The sequence below is a fragment of the Piliocolobus tephrosceles genome, chromosome 14 (genome assembly GCF_002776525.5).
Source record: "Piliocolobus tephrosceles isolate RC106 chromosome 14, ASM277652v3, whole genome shotgun sequence".
NCBI lineage: Eukaryota > Metazoa > Chordata > Mammalia > Primates > Cercopithecidae > Piliocolobus > Piliocolobus tephrosceles.
Window position 1 is genome coordinate 6,276,554 of NC_045447.1, and position 16,019 is coordinate 6,292,572.

Sequence of the window (16,019 nt, forward strand, 5' to 3'; positions counted from 1 at the left end):
TGATCTCTGGCTATGCTTTGAAAATGATTTGAAGGCTATAATGTCCTTGATTATACCACTCCCCTATTCGGTATCTCCAGTGACACCCCTCCCTCAATTGTCTACCATATGAAGTCCAAAGAAGATGTAAAAATTCCATATTACTTGGGAGCATTGGGACTTGTCATTTGTGTAGGCAGGGTATATAGGTCTGGCTGTGCAGTTATGCAATGCCTACAGACCTCTTTGGATTTTTTTTTTTTTTTTTTAATTTATTTGTTCATTCAGCCACAACTATGTGCCAAGCACTGTCCTAGATGCTGCAGCTACAGTCATGACTAAGAAGTCTCTGTCCTATTGGAGCTTATATTCTGAGGTATGGGAGATAGGGAGAGGGTGAGTGGGAGAAGTAGAAACTAAACAAACAAACGATATGTAAGTAGTACCTCTGTGGCTTTACTACTGTGATTAAGATAAAACTGCTGTGATAGAAAGCACCTGCCAGCTCCTTTAGGTGGCCAGAAAAGACTCTCTGAGAAGGTAAAGTTCAAGTGAGACTCGTCCAACAAGAAGTCAGGTATGCAAAGATCAGGGTGAAGAGCATTCCAGGTAGAGGCGACAGCTAGTGCAAGAAGCCTCAAAACAGGAACAGAAAAGAAGCCAGCCAGAGTGGTGGAATGCTGGTGAGGCAGGTGGAAGGAGGAGGTGGGGCCAGAGCACATAGGTTGTCCTGCTGTGTGTGTGCCCTGTGACTCTACTATAGCTGTGGTTGCTCAGATCAGAGACGGGCACCTAGGCCAGTGGCTGCCAGCAGTTGATGAGGTCCCAGCCAGCATGGGTGCTGTGCCCAGCACACTCACACTCCATGGCCTGGCACAGGTTCACAGCTCCTTATCAAAGCTTTGGGTATCTGAGTGTGTTTTGGATTTTATAACATTTTATATTATAGAATGGTAGCGTGGCTCCTATACCATTAATTTCTCCAGCGGGGTCTGGGGCAGTGCACTGTATCAAATTCTGTGCAGCAAAATGTATGAGTGTTCACACTAAGTGAGATAAATAAAGATTTCAATAGACTCACATCAGTTCATGGCAGGTGTTGCTGCCACATGAGTTTTGGCACCTACATCGATGAGAAGGCTTTAGATGTTCAGAACTTTTTATACATTTTATACTGTGCAAGGGAATTACGGCTGTGTACTGGCAGATTCTTGGCCCATCCTCTGTTCTGGGTGTGAAACATCAGAAGGCAGTGAGTGGGTGAAAAGGTGTGTGCACACGAGTGTGCCTGCTCAGGCGGCAGCAGGCAGAGTCCCAGGAGAGAGCAGAGGCGAGTCAGGAGACGTTGATTGTGGTGGAGTTGGAAGAAGCAGCCCAGAAGAATCTGAATCCCAGAAGCTGAGTAGGACAAATGGCTGGAAGCTGCTGGAGCAGTTGGGCTGCAGTGGGCTGCATTCCGGTCTCTTAAGAGGCCTGGTTGTGGATACAGCTCCTGTGGTCTCTTCTTTCCCACAGAGCAGACCCTTACTAACTGGGCAACCAGAGCACAACTGTGCTCGTGGTAACCTGCAGACCTAACTGGATAATAAGAGGAGTCATTAAATCCCCATCATCCTCACTCCATTGATTCAGAATTCAAATTTCTACCATACTTTGAAGTTTACTTACATCCCCTCTGGCTATCTCCTGCCAGCTAATGTATTCATTTACTCATTTATTTTAAAAATACTTACTGAGAGCATGCTAAGTCCTGGAGAGGCAGTTGAGTGTAGTGGTTACATAGCAGGGGCCCCAGAGCCAGGCTGTCCAGATACCAGTCCTGACCCTGCCGCTTAACGTCTGTGCCTCATTTTTCTCATTTGTGAAACAGTGATGATACTAATAGTACCTGCCTCACAGGGTGGTTGTACAGATTAATTAAATGAATTAGAATAGCACCTGGTTCATAGTGAGTCCTGTATACACATTAGCTGATGTTATTTTTTTTTAATTGATAGGCCAGGCACTGTTCTGGACACTGGGGACGAAGCTGTGAGGACTAGGGGAGGTATCTACTCCTACAGGGCTTACGTTCTAGGCAGATCTTGACCTTCTAAAAGCAGAGCGTTTCTTTGTACGTCCATTCATGTCCAGCACTGTGCTCTGCATCCATCAGGCCATCCCATTCTCAGCACATTGTTATTGAATGCTCACGTAGACCCTTCTGCTAGGCAGGGAGGCTTCTAAAATGGGGTTTTAGAGACAGTTCTGGCACTCTTGTGGCATACACTTTGGGAAAGAGTAAAGGTAGTTACACAGAAACCCCCACACTATCATTCATGTACATTGGTCAGCCCTGGGAAAGGTGTTTCAGAAAGGCTTCTGGTCTGGCTTGAGCAATTTCAGTTCTTCACCACTCTCTGCATGCCAGGTACTTAAAGGGAAAGGCAGCCTATTTATTGGGTATTGGGGACCAAGAGGACACATGAGATGTCGCACAAGTTGCCTGTTCTTATTTTCTCACTCCTGGTCCCAAAGCAGGCTACTTTCCCTATCTGGGCTCTTCCTCTGGATGGACATGGCTGGTGATGGACGTGTGAATATTCCTTCTTGGACATTCCCAGCTGGCTGCTGCTGCTCCTTACTTTGGTTGCTCAGCTTGTTCTTCACAGCAGATTTTGGAAAGTTTGAGTAAGGCTGCTGAGCATCAGCGGAGTTAGAGTCGGGAACATGCACATTGGAGTAGCCCTTCTCGTATTGGGCTCAACTCTCTTATGGCTCAGCCATCCCTGTGCACTCCCCTTCCCCAAATCCACCAGGAACAGACTTGTTTTTGACTTGTCTATCTTTCCTAAGGCTTTTTCCATCAGACACAAGTTCTTCCAGTTATTGGCACAGTCACTCCTAAGACTTAGCTTAAGTGATAATGGCTCAACAATCTCAGCCTATTAACACTAACCATAATAATGTTTATTGAATGTGTGCTTTGTGCCAGCCACTTTGCTTGGCCCTTTTTGTGTTCTTAACCCTCACTAACTCCAAGAACCAGAGTGTAATTTTGCTCAGTGAAACCTGAGATCGTTTCTAGAGTTATCCAATAGTATTGAGTAGCAGTGTTATCCCCAACAGTAGAAGAGAGCAAAGTCTTCAGAAAATTGAAGAACTCTCCCAAGAGCATAGAGTTGGTTCAGGAGAGGGCCTCTGCCGTATATCCAGATGGTTGACCATGAACCCACATTCTTAATTAGATTAAGAGTAGTAGAACTCTTTCTCTGCCTAGGTCTCGTTGATCAGTAGAAAATTCACTCTGGGCCAGGCGCGGTGGCTCACACCTGTAATCCCAACGCTTTGAGAGGTCGAGGCGGGCAGATCACCTGAGGTTCGGAGTTCGAGACCAGCCTTACTAACATGGAGAAACCCTGTCTCTACTAAAAATACAAAATTAGCTGGGCATGGTGGCGCATGCCTGTAATCCCAGCAACTCGCGAGACTGAGGCAGGAGAATCAGTTGAAAACCCAGGAGGCGGAGGTTGTGGTGAGACGAGATCACGCCATTACACTCCAGCCTGGGCAACTAGAGCGAAACTCCATCTCAAAAAAAAAAAAAAAATTCACTCTAATCTGTTTGTTTTAAACCAAAAACATGCCCATTGTTAATATGTATGACTTTGCCTTTTTTTTTCCTTCCAAGGGGAAAAACCATCGTCCTTTATTTATATGGGAAAATCCTGACACACAGGCTTCCACCTGCATTACCTTTTCTTGTACTTCCTATGTGTAGATAATCACAATCAGAACTTGAACAGACCGACAGAAATCCTTTAGCAGTCCTACAAAGAGTGCTGTGGGAGTCTGGAGAGAAACTTTGATCTTCTAGTACCGAATTCTTAGATAGATGCATAAGAAGCACTCCTTAACCTGATCGTTTCATGCATCAAGCTTGAGCCAACTTTCTGGGCATTTAGGTTGTGTGTAGATTAAAAAGAACAATCTCTACAGTATATTAGAAGGAGCTGCCCAACTAATCCTCAGGATTGCCTTTCAATTAGAGTGCTCACCTTGTTTCTGCAGGCCTTATGCAATTGTCCTTAGGATTTGACCAAGAGGCATCATCTTGTAATAGATTGTCTTCCTCAGTTGTATGAGAAGAATTCTGAGTTGGGTTTCCTTCTCAATATAGCTACTCATTTAGAACGACCTAGTGAGTACATTTTTCCTTTTTTCTCATTACATTTATCAATTTATTATCTGACATGCTTAGGGTGACAGGATTTGATTTAAAAGGTGATCATTCTAATCAATTTTGTGAAAATTCAGTCATTCCTGGTGTTATTGGAGGAAGCGAATTTCTAGGTATGGTCGCTTGTGAAAATCACAAGAACAGCTCTTTCTTTGCCTGTTTGTAGCATGCTGGGCAGTATGCTTAAGACTTTTGCACATATTATACTGCCTAATTCCAACAACCATTCTTCATCTGTAAAAGGAGGCTGACAATACTGCCCTCCATGGGTTTGTTGTGAGATAGGGAAAAGGCACTTTTAAAGCCTGCCTTAGGGGGTGTTCCCAATAAACGCAAAAACAGCTCTCTCCTTACGAGATTGAACGTTGCCTTTTCTTATGGAGCTGATAAAGCAAGTGGCTCAGAAGGGAGGGAAAACACCCAGAATCACTCATGTTGGACTGGGGTTTGAACTCAGGGCTATCTCACTGCAAGGCTGCATCTTCTGTGCATTGGGCCACACTGCCTCCAGAGTGTCAGCCTTTGCTGCTTCATGGCCAAGTACAAAGGAAAACAGGTGCCTCCTTGGACCCATTGCCTCCTCATAGTCCTGAGCCACCACACCTTGTTCTTCCTGATCCTGAAAGGACAATACAGTTGTTAAAATGATCAATTAAAAAAAATTCCTTCTTAAGAGCTCTCTCCTATTTCCTGATTTCTCTTCTTGCATGCCTCCTAACTAAGCAGCTGTCTCACTTCCCCTCCTATACTTTTTTGTTTTTCTGACATCATTGTCGTATATTTTTCCAGTCAGTGATTATATGGCTCCCTATTTTCCTGTCTCCTTCCATCTGAGTTTTCTCTTCACTGCCTGTCCTTCTTCCTTGCCTCTTCTGACTGTATATCCCCAGTAAGCAGGGAGTAGAGGGATGGCTGATCAAATCCCTGATTTGTAGCCAGGTGTCTCCCAGCAGACTATTGGTTTATGAAGGAAAGCCGAGGAGGCTAATGGGACTGCATCTGACCATAATGAAAATGGTGCTTAAAGCAGAAACAGGCATTTCATGATACTGGAATAAAGAACAGCTAAATAAACTCTCCAACTAAATCTAAATGAACTGGGAGGTGCACAGAAACTCATTTTTCTCTTCTGAGAAGCCATCCCTTCTCCACACTACCCATAAAAGAAGACGTTTATAAAATATCAGATTGGCAATTTTCAAAAAATCAGGTTTATTAGTTTATTGACTAGATACCTTGGCAATGAGTGGCTAATGCTTAGAATTCATTGTCTAGAACTTGAAATGTCCATTGGTGGTTCTCACTGTACTCGTCGTCTAGTTGAAAAATGTCTGTTTTCTTTTGGGGCGGGGGAAAGAGAAATATTCAGAGGCATATTTCTTATATGGGAATATTTAGTTCTTCCCCCATGCCTCACCTGTGAATGTTTGGGAAGAAAAACCATTAAAGTATTGTATGTCAGTAAATGCTTAAGTGCCTATTAGGGCTGTAGCATTGCATTTGATTTCAACTTTTACTAGGCATAAGACACCTCAAGGAGCCCTTTCCCAACTGATATGGTTTGGATCTGTGTCCCCACCCAAATCTCATCTCTAATTGTATTCCCCAGGTGTTGAGGGAGGAACCTGGTGGGAGGCAACTGGATCATGGGGCGGTTTCCCCCATGCTGTTCTCATGATGGTGAGTGCTCATGAGATCTGATGGTTTATTGTTTGGCAAGTTCCTCCTTCGCTTGCTTCTTTCTCCTGCCGCCATGTGAAGAAGGTCGTTGCTTCCCTTATGCCTTCTGCCATGATTATAAGTTTCCTGAGGCCTCTCCAGTCATGTGGCACTGTGAGTCAATTAAACCTCTTTCCTTTATAAATTACCCAGTCTCTGGAAGTATCTTTATAGCAGTGTGAAAATGGAGTAATACACCAACCCCCCCTCACTAGCTGCCTTAATTGGAGACTTTTGGTGACTAGTAAAATGTTTGCATTCCATATTTAAATTTCACTGATGTTGATTTTTGTACTAGGAAGTCAAGCACAGACTGCTCAGAGTAACATTTAAATACAGAATTTCAGTGTTAGGACCTCAGACATAATTCTAGCCTTACTTTGTAGACTTTTGATTCAGGCCTTAAGTACATGTTTAAAAACTAATGTCCTACATTTCTGGTAGAAATATAAAGATAATCCTGAGATGTGTCTTTCTTCCCTGTTACTTCTGTCTTTGGTTAATAACTGAAAGATCAGATGCACAATCTGTTTTTCTTGAGTCCAGAAGTGTAATATGCAAATGGATAAGGATTCTGGGGTGGTTCACCCTTAGCTGGTGACAAGAACATGATGGTGCATCTGACATGGCCTTCTTCCTCCAGTAGAAACATGGGCAAACAAGATAGCCCACCATGTTGTCCCTCTTCAGGGGCATATCCTCATTCATTGTCACGGCCTGTCAATCATCTGTTATGATGCTCTTATTACTGTTGTCAAATTTTGCGTTGATCCTATTTATATTTTTGGCCTGCATCTTCTTAAGTGGCCATGTGTCTTAGTTTAGGCTGCGTAATAAAACACCATAGACTGGGATAAACAACAAGCATTTACTTCTCCCAGTTCAGAAGGCCGGAAAGTCCAAGGTCAAGGTGCTGGCAGATTTGGTGTCTGGTGAGGGCTCTCTTCCTGATTTGCAGATGGCCACCTTCTTGCTATATCCTCTTATGGTGGAGAGAGAGAAATCTGATCTCTTCCTCTTCTTTAAGGGAATTAATCCCACCATGGGGGCATCACCCTCAGGGCCTTATTTAAACCTGATTATCTCCCAAAGGGTCTAGCTTCAAATACCATCACATTGGGAATTAGGCCAATGTGTATTGAAACAGAAGAATTTTGGGGAGACAAAAACATTCAACCCCTGACACCAGGTGACTCTCCAACGTGATCTTTATGACCCTGTCCATTGGTCTCTGAGACCATGCAAGGCAGATGGGGTGAGCGCCTGGTGTGAAGTGAGAGGGGGCTCCCGGGAGACAGGAAAACACCAATTTTTATATACCCTTGTCTGTCTTTTTTGTTTTTTTTTTTTTTTGATACAGAGTCTCGCTCTGGCGCCCAGGCTGGAGTGCAGTGGCTGGATTTTGGCTCACTGCAAGCTCCGCCTCCCGGGTTCACACCATTCTCCTGCCTCAGCCTCCCGAGTAGCTGGGACTACAGGCGCCCGCCACCTCGCCCGGCTAGTTTTTTTTTGTATTTTTTTAGTAGAGACGGGGTTTCACCGGGTTAGCCAGGATGGTTTCGATCTCCTGACCTCGTGATCCGCCCGTCTCGGCCTCCCAAAGTGCCGGGATTACAGGCTTGAGCCACCGCGCCCGGCCTGTCTGTCTTTTCTTAGCTGCTCATCTTCCCATTTTTCCCCTTTCTTCAGTTGTCTTTCTCTTTCCCTTTACAGATAATCCCTATGATGGTTGTTTCTTCCATTGTTAGCCACATTTTAGTTTGCTTTGTTAGTGAATCCATTCAGATATGTGAGTCATTCTCCTCCTGTCGGACTGGCATCTTTGAAGGATGGTAACATGCATACAGCTGTAGTGTAAACAGGAGCAGTTGTGGAGAAAGGCCTATTAATAAAGGTGGAAATTCTGGGGAGTTGCAGTAGAACCATCTAAACAACCCTAACCATTACAGATATTTAAGAGAGAAAAGGGCTGCTATCCATTGTCTCTGTTTACTTCTTGGATAGCTTTTGAAGTTTGGACATTTGAGCACTAATATGTAGGGAAGAAAGAAACTCAAATGGTATTTAGCATGTAAATAATGCCACAGTGGAGCAGGAAGCGCAGCTCTGATTTGCTGTCCTGCTTTCCTAGTAATTGAAGGAGCTGAAACCGAGCTTCCAGGAGAGAACAAATAGGCAAGTAAATTGAAGGCTTCCTTCTTATGGTTTACTGATGCTGTTTTGACCAAGTAAAAAGATTATTTACCCATAAAAACTCAAGTCTAAGGTGTTTTTTCTAAACTATTGGCTATTTGAAAGAAGCATTAGGAGATAAAAGGAGGAAAGAAGCTAATATCATTATCTGATATTTAGATTAAAACCCAAGCAAAACAATTAGATTTATGGTATTTTTCTGTAGCTGTTTTCCTTGGCACAGATAATACCAGACGAGCTTGCCTGTTTTTTGCTTAGAGTTATGTTCAAAAGAAGAACCAGAGCTCTATTGTAATACATGATTCTTTCTCATTAGCTGGAAACAAAACATATTTCAGTAATGAGGGGCAAAGGTCCTTGCAACTCACAGTGGTGACAAAGTTTCCTGATTTTGCACAGTTCTTAGTTCTAGTTGAAAGCTTAATGGTCTGGGGAAACATGACTGTGTGAGACTCTCAGATTAGCACCCTACCTCCCAGTGCTGCAACACACATCCCAGCTGTATGGGGTGTGACTTGATCCAGGTGTATGTGGTATGGATTGTTCCAGGTGTCATGTGTCCTCAGGTTGTGGCTGTGGGCTTTGGTGTGTTCTGTTGTACATTGGAAGGATTTTCAGTGCACTTATGTCAGCCAGCTCTGGCTGTTTTGGTCAGTGATCTACAGGGGAAGTGGCACTAATGTCCTTTCTTGCTATCATTATATATAACATATTTGCAAAGAGAATTCTTCAGTAGAAACAGAGTATACATGTGGAATCTTCTAGAAACCGTTAGACAGCACAACTGCTCTATGACAGAGCTGTATCAAAACTGCTAGGAAGGTTCAACGTGCCAGTGTGCATCTGGAATTTCGATTTTCTGATGAAACTATGGTTTCTTGATTTCTTTTCTCTAAAGTATTTAACCCTGAATATTAAAACTTGAAGACAATAGAGTTTAAAACTTCTTCAAACTCACCACCTAACACATGACTGGAGTCAGTGGGAGGGAAAAGCATGCAACATCTCAGCGCCTGCAGGAGAGCAGAGTGAAGAGTTCTATCATGACAAGCAGGAGCCAGGAGAGGCCGGTGACAGGAACGTGGCTGCCTCCTTGGCATGGGCCAGCTCCCGTCCAGGAGGGATCGCTGTGTTCTGTTGCCGAAGGGGAGATAAACGTCAGTACCTCCAGTTAGAAAGATGCAGCACACCTGTCCCCGCGGGACAGAGTTATTAAGGCAAACCCTGTATGGCCCACCGTCCTCCTGTGAATGATGTGACCTGGGGTCAGCGACCTCTTTAAGGCTGGCTTCTCCTCTCATGTGAAATGGGGTTGTGGGTAGGGGAAAGATTGGCATCTACTATGGTTTTTCTCTATTGTTAAATTCTGTGATTTGAAGTCGTCCAGGGGCAGTCCCTATGGACCCCTTTTTCTGAACTCAAGCCTGTGAACATACCCACTTTTGGGCAATTGGAATAAGAGGAAAAAAGGTTTCTTTTGTGGTTCTGTCATGACAGTAGGCACCTAGAAAGCAGTGTATTTGCTTTCATAAGAGGCCAGCCATAAGAGGACTGTCAGATGGAGGCAGTCCATTCTAGATTGGTTGCAGTGCCAAGCCAAGCCAGCATTCCCACGAATCTGCCGGTCTACTTGTTAGTTGACAAATTCATTAGCATCACCTGTATTCAATGCACTATCCTGGACATTGTACAGAATAGAGTCATCAGTAACAAGGTCTGTGCCCTAGAGATAAGACTCCCTGGGTGGCAGCTTCACTCCCAGACCCAGGAATAACACAAGGCTGCCTTTTCTGGGCGTATTTCCCAGTACAGACAGGAGCTTTGTGCTTGGAGAAGGAAATTGGCCTAGAGTGACTGGCAGAGGAGATGGTGGGGCTCCCTACCCCCTTGATCTCTTCTGCCCTCCTGTGGGTCCTCTGGTCTAAGCCAGACAGAATTTATTATAACTTAGTTCTGTGCCATTCTTTGCCCTTATATGTAATTATATGCAAAGTTATTTAAAAAAGTAAAGTGAATCATAACTTACGGCCAGGAGAGCTCTTTCTTCCCCCTTCACCCTTAAAAAAGCCTTTGGTGAATCTTGAGAAAGAAATAGTGATTTTCATAGTGAGAAGAATCAAATCTTGATTGATCTGGCTTATACGTTTTAAGATTGTCAATTGTCAGGTTCTCTTAAAGTGGGATTCGGGCCAGATGGCAAGGGTAGAGCAATGCTGCATACGATGGGATGCTGTAGCATGGACCCCAGGGAGGTTCCAGCATGCACTTCAGCTTTTAAGTACTAGGCCTAATTGAATGCCACTGGCTTAGTTAGTATATTGAACATGATCGGTTTGATGAATTTCCTTCTATTCTCTTCAAACTTTGGTCCAGTGCAAAACATTTACCTATGAATATTTTGGGGCGGGTAGAAGCGTTCAGAACACTGCGGAAGACATCAAGCAAGTGGAGAATGAATGGGGGAGGGGTCATTGCTCGTCTCATTTCCTGAACCCAAGATTTAAGTCAGAAACTTTACGTTTGAATCCTGTTTTTATCATTGCCTTTTATATAATTTCCTTCCAGTATATGTTATTTGTAATCTGAGCATATTTTAAAACTAATTGAATTTTGACTCCCAATAGTTTGGACTCTTCAAAAGAGGATTCTATAAAGACCTTGGCTATCCAACAGAAAAAAGTTTGTTAAGTCTCTTACATTAATATTGCAGGGACATTCCTTCCCGTCAAACACCTTTCTACCTTTAGAAATACAAAGGAATCAAATTTTAGAGTGTGGTGGGTCCTCAGAGAAAATGTCATGCATATTTTCTAGAGAGGGACAGGAGATATGTAAGGTCACCCAGTGTGGTAGTAGCAAAGCCCAGGAGCACATTTCCAGAGAGGCTACTGATTGCAGAGGCCCTTCCTCTCCCACTTATATTTCATCAGGACCCTGCCTGACAACTTGGAGCCTCTTATGTATTCAATATAACTAAAACAGCATTATTTTAAAACGATTCAGTAAATCAAAGTTTTCCTCATTTTAATTGGTCTTTCCTCAGATCATTATTAATTGCTAAAACTTTCTCAGGTATAGAGGTAATTAGTAGATATAATTGGTTAGAAAGGGCTTCAGGTTGAGAACTGATAGAAAAATCCTAGGTCATTCATAGAAAATAGGAAGTGGAAATTAATAGATAGCAAAATTGTAACTGAGAGAAATACTCTAAAAAATTCAGAGAACACTGCAACACGGAAATGGCTGTTCTTGTGGAGCGGTAACTTAACAGCAAGTCACGAACCTTCCCCTCCAACTCACCAGCCACATCAACACTCCCATTCCCTGCACTTGTAAGATATGGAAGTTAAAAGAATAGATGATTTCTCTCCTTCTTTCATTTTTATTCCTGCTGGTTAGTGGAGAAACGATCTTCGATAGAAAAATCACATTAGAACTTTTAATAAGTTGCTTTTTGAAATAGAGTTGTTTCCATGCTACAGACATTTGGAGATAAGTATGTTTCTTGAAATATATTTTTATAGAAAATATTACAGAACCTATAATTGAGAACTTATGGCAGTATTTTGGGGAGTTATATGTTTCTAATGTTAATTTGTAGATTCACTCTGAACTCCCTTCTTCTGTTTTAGAACCATTGGCTGAGTGAACATTTTCTAAGAGCCTCTTCAGATCTAAACTGTGTTCCATGGAATGGAGTATTGGGGCTTAAATAATGTATAATCCAGTTGGACAGGAGCTGCCTGTCAGTTTTATTAACTTTGACCTTTTCTGCCATTATAAAGGTGGTTCAGTAAATATTTAATGGGCCCCTATAGATCTTGACAGTCAGAGCCGTGTTCCTGGAAACTGGGATACATATATATGATTAACAAGTGCTGCTTAATCATTATGAGTCAGCTCTCAAGGGCAGATTTTGTTTTGGGGGAAAAAGAGTCCTTCTATCAGAGGTGCACTGTACATTGAGAGCATCCAAGATGGTTGAGGTTTCAAAGGAACCCTTTAAAAGATAGACATTAGTTAGCATACATTTCTGCTGTTTTGGGTTTTTTTGTTTGTTTGTTTGAGCAAATGATCAAAATGATGCCAGGTGGGCAAAATCACCCTGCGACTCTGCATAGTTAGCAGGACTCTTCCACTCAAAGAGTCAGCAGGGCTGGAATGGCTGAGCTTGCATGGACCCTAATAAATACAAAGGAGGAGAGCCAAAAGGAGAGACGATTCCTTGAGCCAGGAGGAGGCCCCTGCCAAGCTGTCTTTCCCTGTAATTTCGTAAAGCCCCATGCATATTGCACTCATTGCAAATTCTGGCAGGGAAGATCGAAACCCAAGTAGCTGACATTTTGAAACATTGTCTTTCAAACTTGTACTGTCCCCTGCCTCCATTGATTTCCCATTTAAGAAATCCGTAGGAAAAAAACAAATTTGAGCAAAATTCATTGGTCTAAGATGAGTTGTTAGATCCAAATTATGACCCCCCTGCCCCTTTTCCACCCTGAAAAGAGCTCCATCTTTATTATGAATGTGATGTATGTTTGTCTTGTGTTGGACATCTGTAAGGCTCCCACAGCAAATCGACCAGGTAACTCAAGAGCCTGTTAAAAAGCAGTATGGATGCTCCAAACACAGTCGTACTGGATCACTGGATATCCTCGTTTTTATAGCCACTTTCCAGCAGCAGATCATTTCAGTTGGTTTTGTTTTCTTTGCTCTCTATTTGCAGGCAGCTCTGTGGCTTTAGGTGAGGCCATTTATTTTTCAGAACGTTATTGCCCTTTGCATCCAAGGACCAACCCCTTTTATATGGTGGTCGCCAGTTTCATTACTGTGAGCTGTAATGCAGCTGACTCGGCAAAGAAAATCTGTGCCTTGGAAGAGTGTTTTGAGAAGAAATTGATTCAGAGCTTTAGAATGAATTACTATTTGTATGCTTAGATAATTCTAAATAAATGTTTGAAAGACCTTGCTTAATTTGAGAAGAGAGGAAGAAACACATTGGATGTTATAAATGGTCTCTATCCAAGTTCTTAGCTTGGCATTTTCACATGTGAATCTTTTATTTACATCTGCTCAAAATTGGGATACCTTTCAAGGATAATTTTATTATAGCAATATTGATGACAACTCTTATGATCTAAAATACAAAAGTATGGGATTAGAAAGGGAAGCTAGAAGTTATTGTCATACGTCAAATTGGTTATAAGCTTCATTTAGCAAGGAGTGAGAATGATGAGTTATATTTTATTTGTTTTTTTTTTTTTTTTTTGAGACGGAGTCTCGCTTTGTCTCCCGGGCTGGAGTGCAGTGGCCGGATCTCAGCTCACTGCAAGCTCCGCCTCCCGAGTTTATGCCATTCTCCTGCCTCAGCCTCCCGGGTAGCTGGGACTACAGGCGCCTGCCACCTCGCCCGGCTAGTTTTTTGTATTTTTTAGTAGAGACGGGGTTTCACCGTGTTAGCCAGGATGATCTCGATCTCCTGACCTCGTGATCCACCCGTCTCGGCCTCCCAAAGTGCTGGGATTACAGGCTTGAGCCACCGCGCCCGGCCGATGAGTTATATTTTAAATCAGAATTTCCTGATGGTAGGTATAAGGGGATTGACTGCATTAGGACACAAATGAGCTTTCTGTAATGATGGAAAGTTTCTTTATCTTGATTGGGATGGTAGTCATACAGGTATATACACTTGTCAAAACTCATTAAACTGTTCACTTAAAATGTGTGTATTATATTTTACATAAATTGTAATTCAAAGTCTTGTTTGGTTTAGAACTGGGCAGTATCATTTATCTTTCCCAATAATAAATTGAAGTATAGAGAAGTAAAGTTGTCTATCCTGAGTCACCGTGAAGCTTAGCAGTTTGTCCAGGGATCAAGCAAAGGATGCTGGCACCAGACACATTTAAAGCATGCTGCTGCTTTACCTCCATGACATTGTTCCAGTTGCACGTCCATGGACTTGAAATTGGCTTCTCCACTCTGTTCTCTCTAATGAGCTTATATCCATTTGTATACATTGTTGTAAGGTATATTCATGAGCTTGTTCTTATGATTGATATTTGTAATTTAACCATTTAAGAGATAGCGCAGTGGTTCTGAATGCAGACTCATAGTATGTTTGAATCTATGTATGATAAGCCATGTCGTGGTCATGGTGTGCTGCAGTAGACTACAAATTCTGTGGTTTTTATTATAAGCAAGATATGACGGTAGCAAGACTTCCCAGAACTAACTTTGTCTCTAAGGAAAACCTCTGGATTTTCTTATTAAAAAATTACATAGGCTTTAAAACCATTTACATAAAGCATATGAATAGTAGTGAAAAATAAGAAAGTAAAAATCACTCGAATTCTGCTACTGAAAAATACAGTTAGTGTTTTAGAGAACATTTTTTTAAGTGCCTCTCTGTTTACAATGGAACCTTTTTTTCTTTTAATTCAACAAAATGATATTGTGAAGTTCTTTCTCTATTTTAATCAATTTCACAGTCATTTGTTGGACATTTTGACTGCTTCCAGTTTTTCATCATGAGGTAATGCTGTGATGAACAGTCTTGTTCTTGTTTCGTTTCCTGTTTGTCTGATTATCTGTTTATGGATAAATTCCTTGAAGCAGAATATGAGCAGTTGTATTTGAAGTTACTTAAAATGTTCTAAGGGATAAGATTATCAAGCATTGCTAGTTTAATACCATTTGTCCTGCTTTTACCAAATGCTATTTTTCTTTCCCTTTTGTTTTGTTTTTCTCTGCAGTTGCAGTACCATGCAGGACTAGCATCTGGCCTTTTGAATCAGCAGTCATTGAAGCGCTCTGCTAATCAGATGGGAGTATCTGCCAAACGTAGACCAAAGGCTCAGCCCACAACTCTTGTCCTACCACCTCAGTGAGTGATGGGTTTGAAAAATTACTTTAGTACTGGGTGAACTTTTTAACTTTATACTTGTTTCGGGGTAGTGGAAAGTTATTGTATTCTTCAAACTTCCCTGCGTCTCTCCCTTCCTTTTTTTGAAACGGAGTTTCGCTTTTTCACCCAGGCTGGAGTGCAGTGGCATGATCTCGGCTCACTGCAACCTCTGCCCTCCCCTGCCCCGTCAGGTTCAAGCAATTCTCGTGTCTCAGCTTCCCAAGTAGCTGGGATTACAAGTGCACACCACCATGCCCAGCTAATTTTTGTGTTTTTAGTAGAGATGGGGTTTCACTATGTTGGCTAGGCTGGTTTCGAACTCCTGACCTCAGGTGATCCACCTGCCTTGGCCTCCCAAAGTGCTGGGATTACAGGTATAAGCTACCACACCCGGCCCTGAATTCTTTCTTTCTTTTAAAAGAGCATCTATTAGGATTAGAAACCAAGCATGATGGTAACATAATTTGCATAGATCTTTGTGAAACAGCTATAATGCAGTTTATTTTACATATTTTGTATGTGACTTTTCCACCTAGGATTTTAAGAGACCTCACGGCTTATTATTTGTTTCCTTATCACATTCCCAAAGGTGATAATGACAAGAATATGAGTACAGTTATCCTTATATTATAAATGAGACAGCTGAGGAGCACCTTTGGTTAAGCTGCAGTCCACCTAGAGAACCTGCTAGAGCTGAGATTAGAGTAAATGCTAGGTTCATTTGTTCATGTTTAAAAATAGTAATATATGTGCTCTTCTTTTTCCCATTAGGAAGGATAACGGATACAGTAAGCTTCACAGAGCATACAGTAATGATTTTTTCACACTTGTGTACATCCATGTAGCCACCACTTCCAGAATCCCATAAGGGTTCCTCCTCATTGTTCTCTGTCTATACCTGTGCTGCCCTCCTTCCCAAGTTTAACACCATTCTGACTTCTTTAAACAGTTAATATTGCCTGTCCTTGAACTTCATATAAGTGGAATTATGCAGTGTCATTTTTT

The 16,019-nt window shown here is 42.2% G+C and overlaps 1 protein-coding gene across 1 annotated transcript in view; it reads left to right on the forward strand.

Moving 5' to 3' along the window:
* The window catches only part of MED27 (mediator complex subunit 27), a 215,464-nt gene that overhangs the window by 51,134 nt on the left and 148,311 nt on the right, over positions 1-16,019 (forward strand). Inside the window, exon 3 of the mRNA XM_023216909.1 lies at positions 14,863-14,993. Coding sequence (XP_023072677.1) covers positions 14,863-14,993 — 131 coding nt within the window. The remainder of the gene's footprint in view (positions 1-14,862; positions 14,994-16,019) is intronic.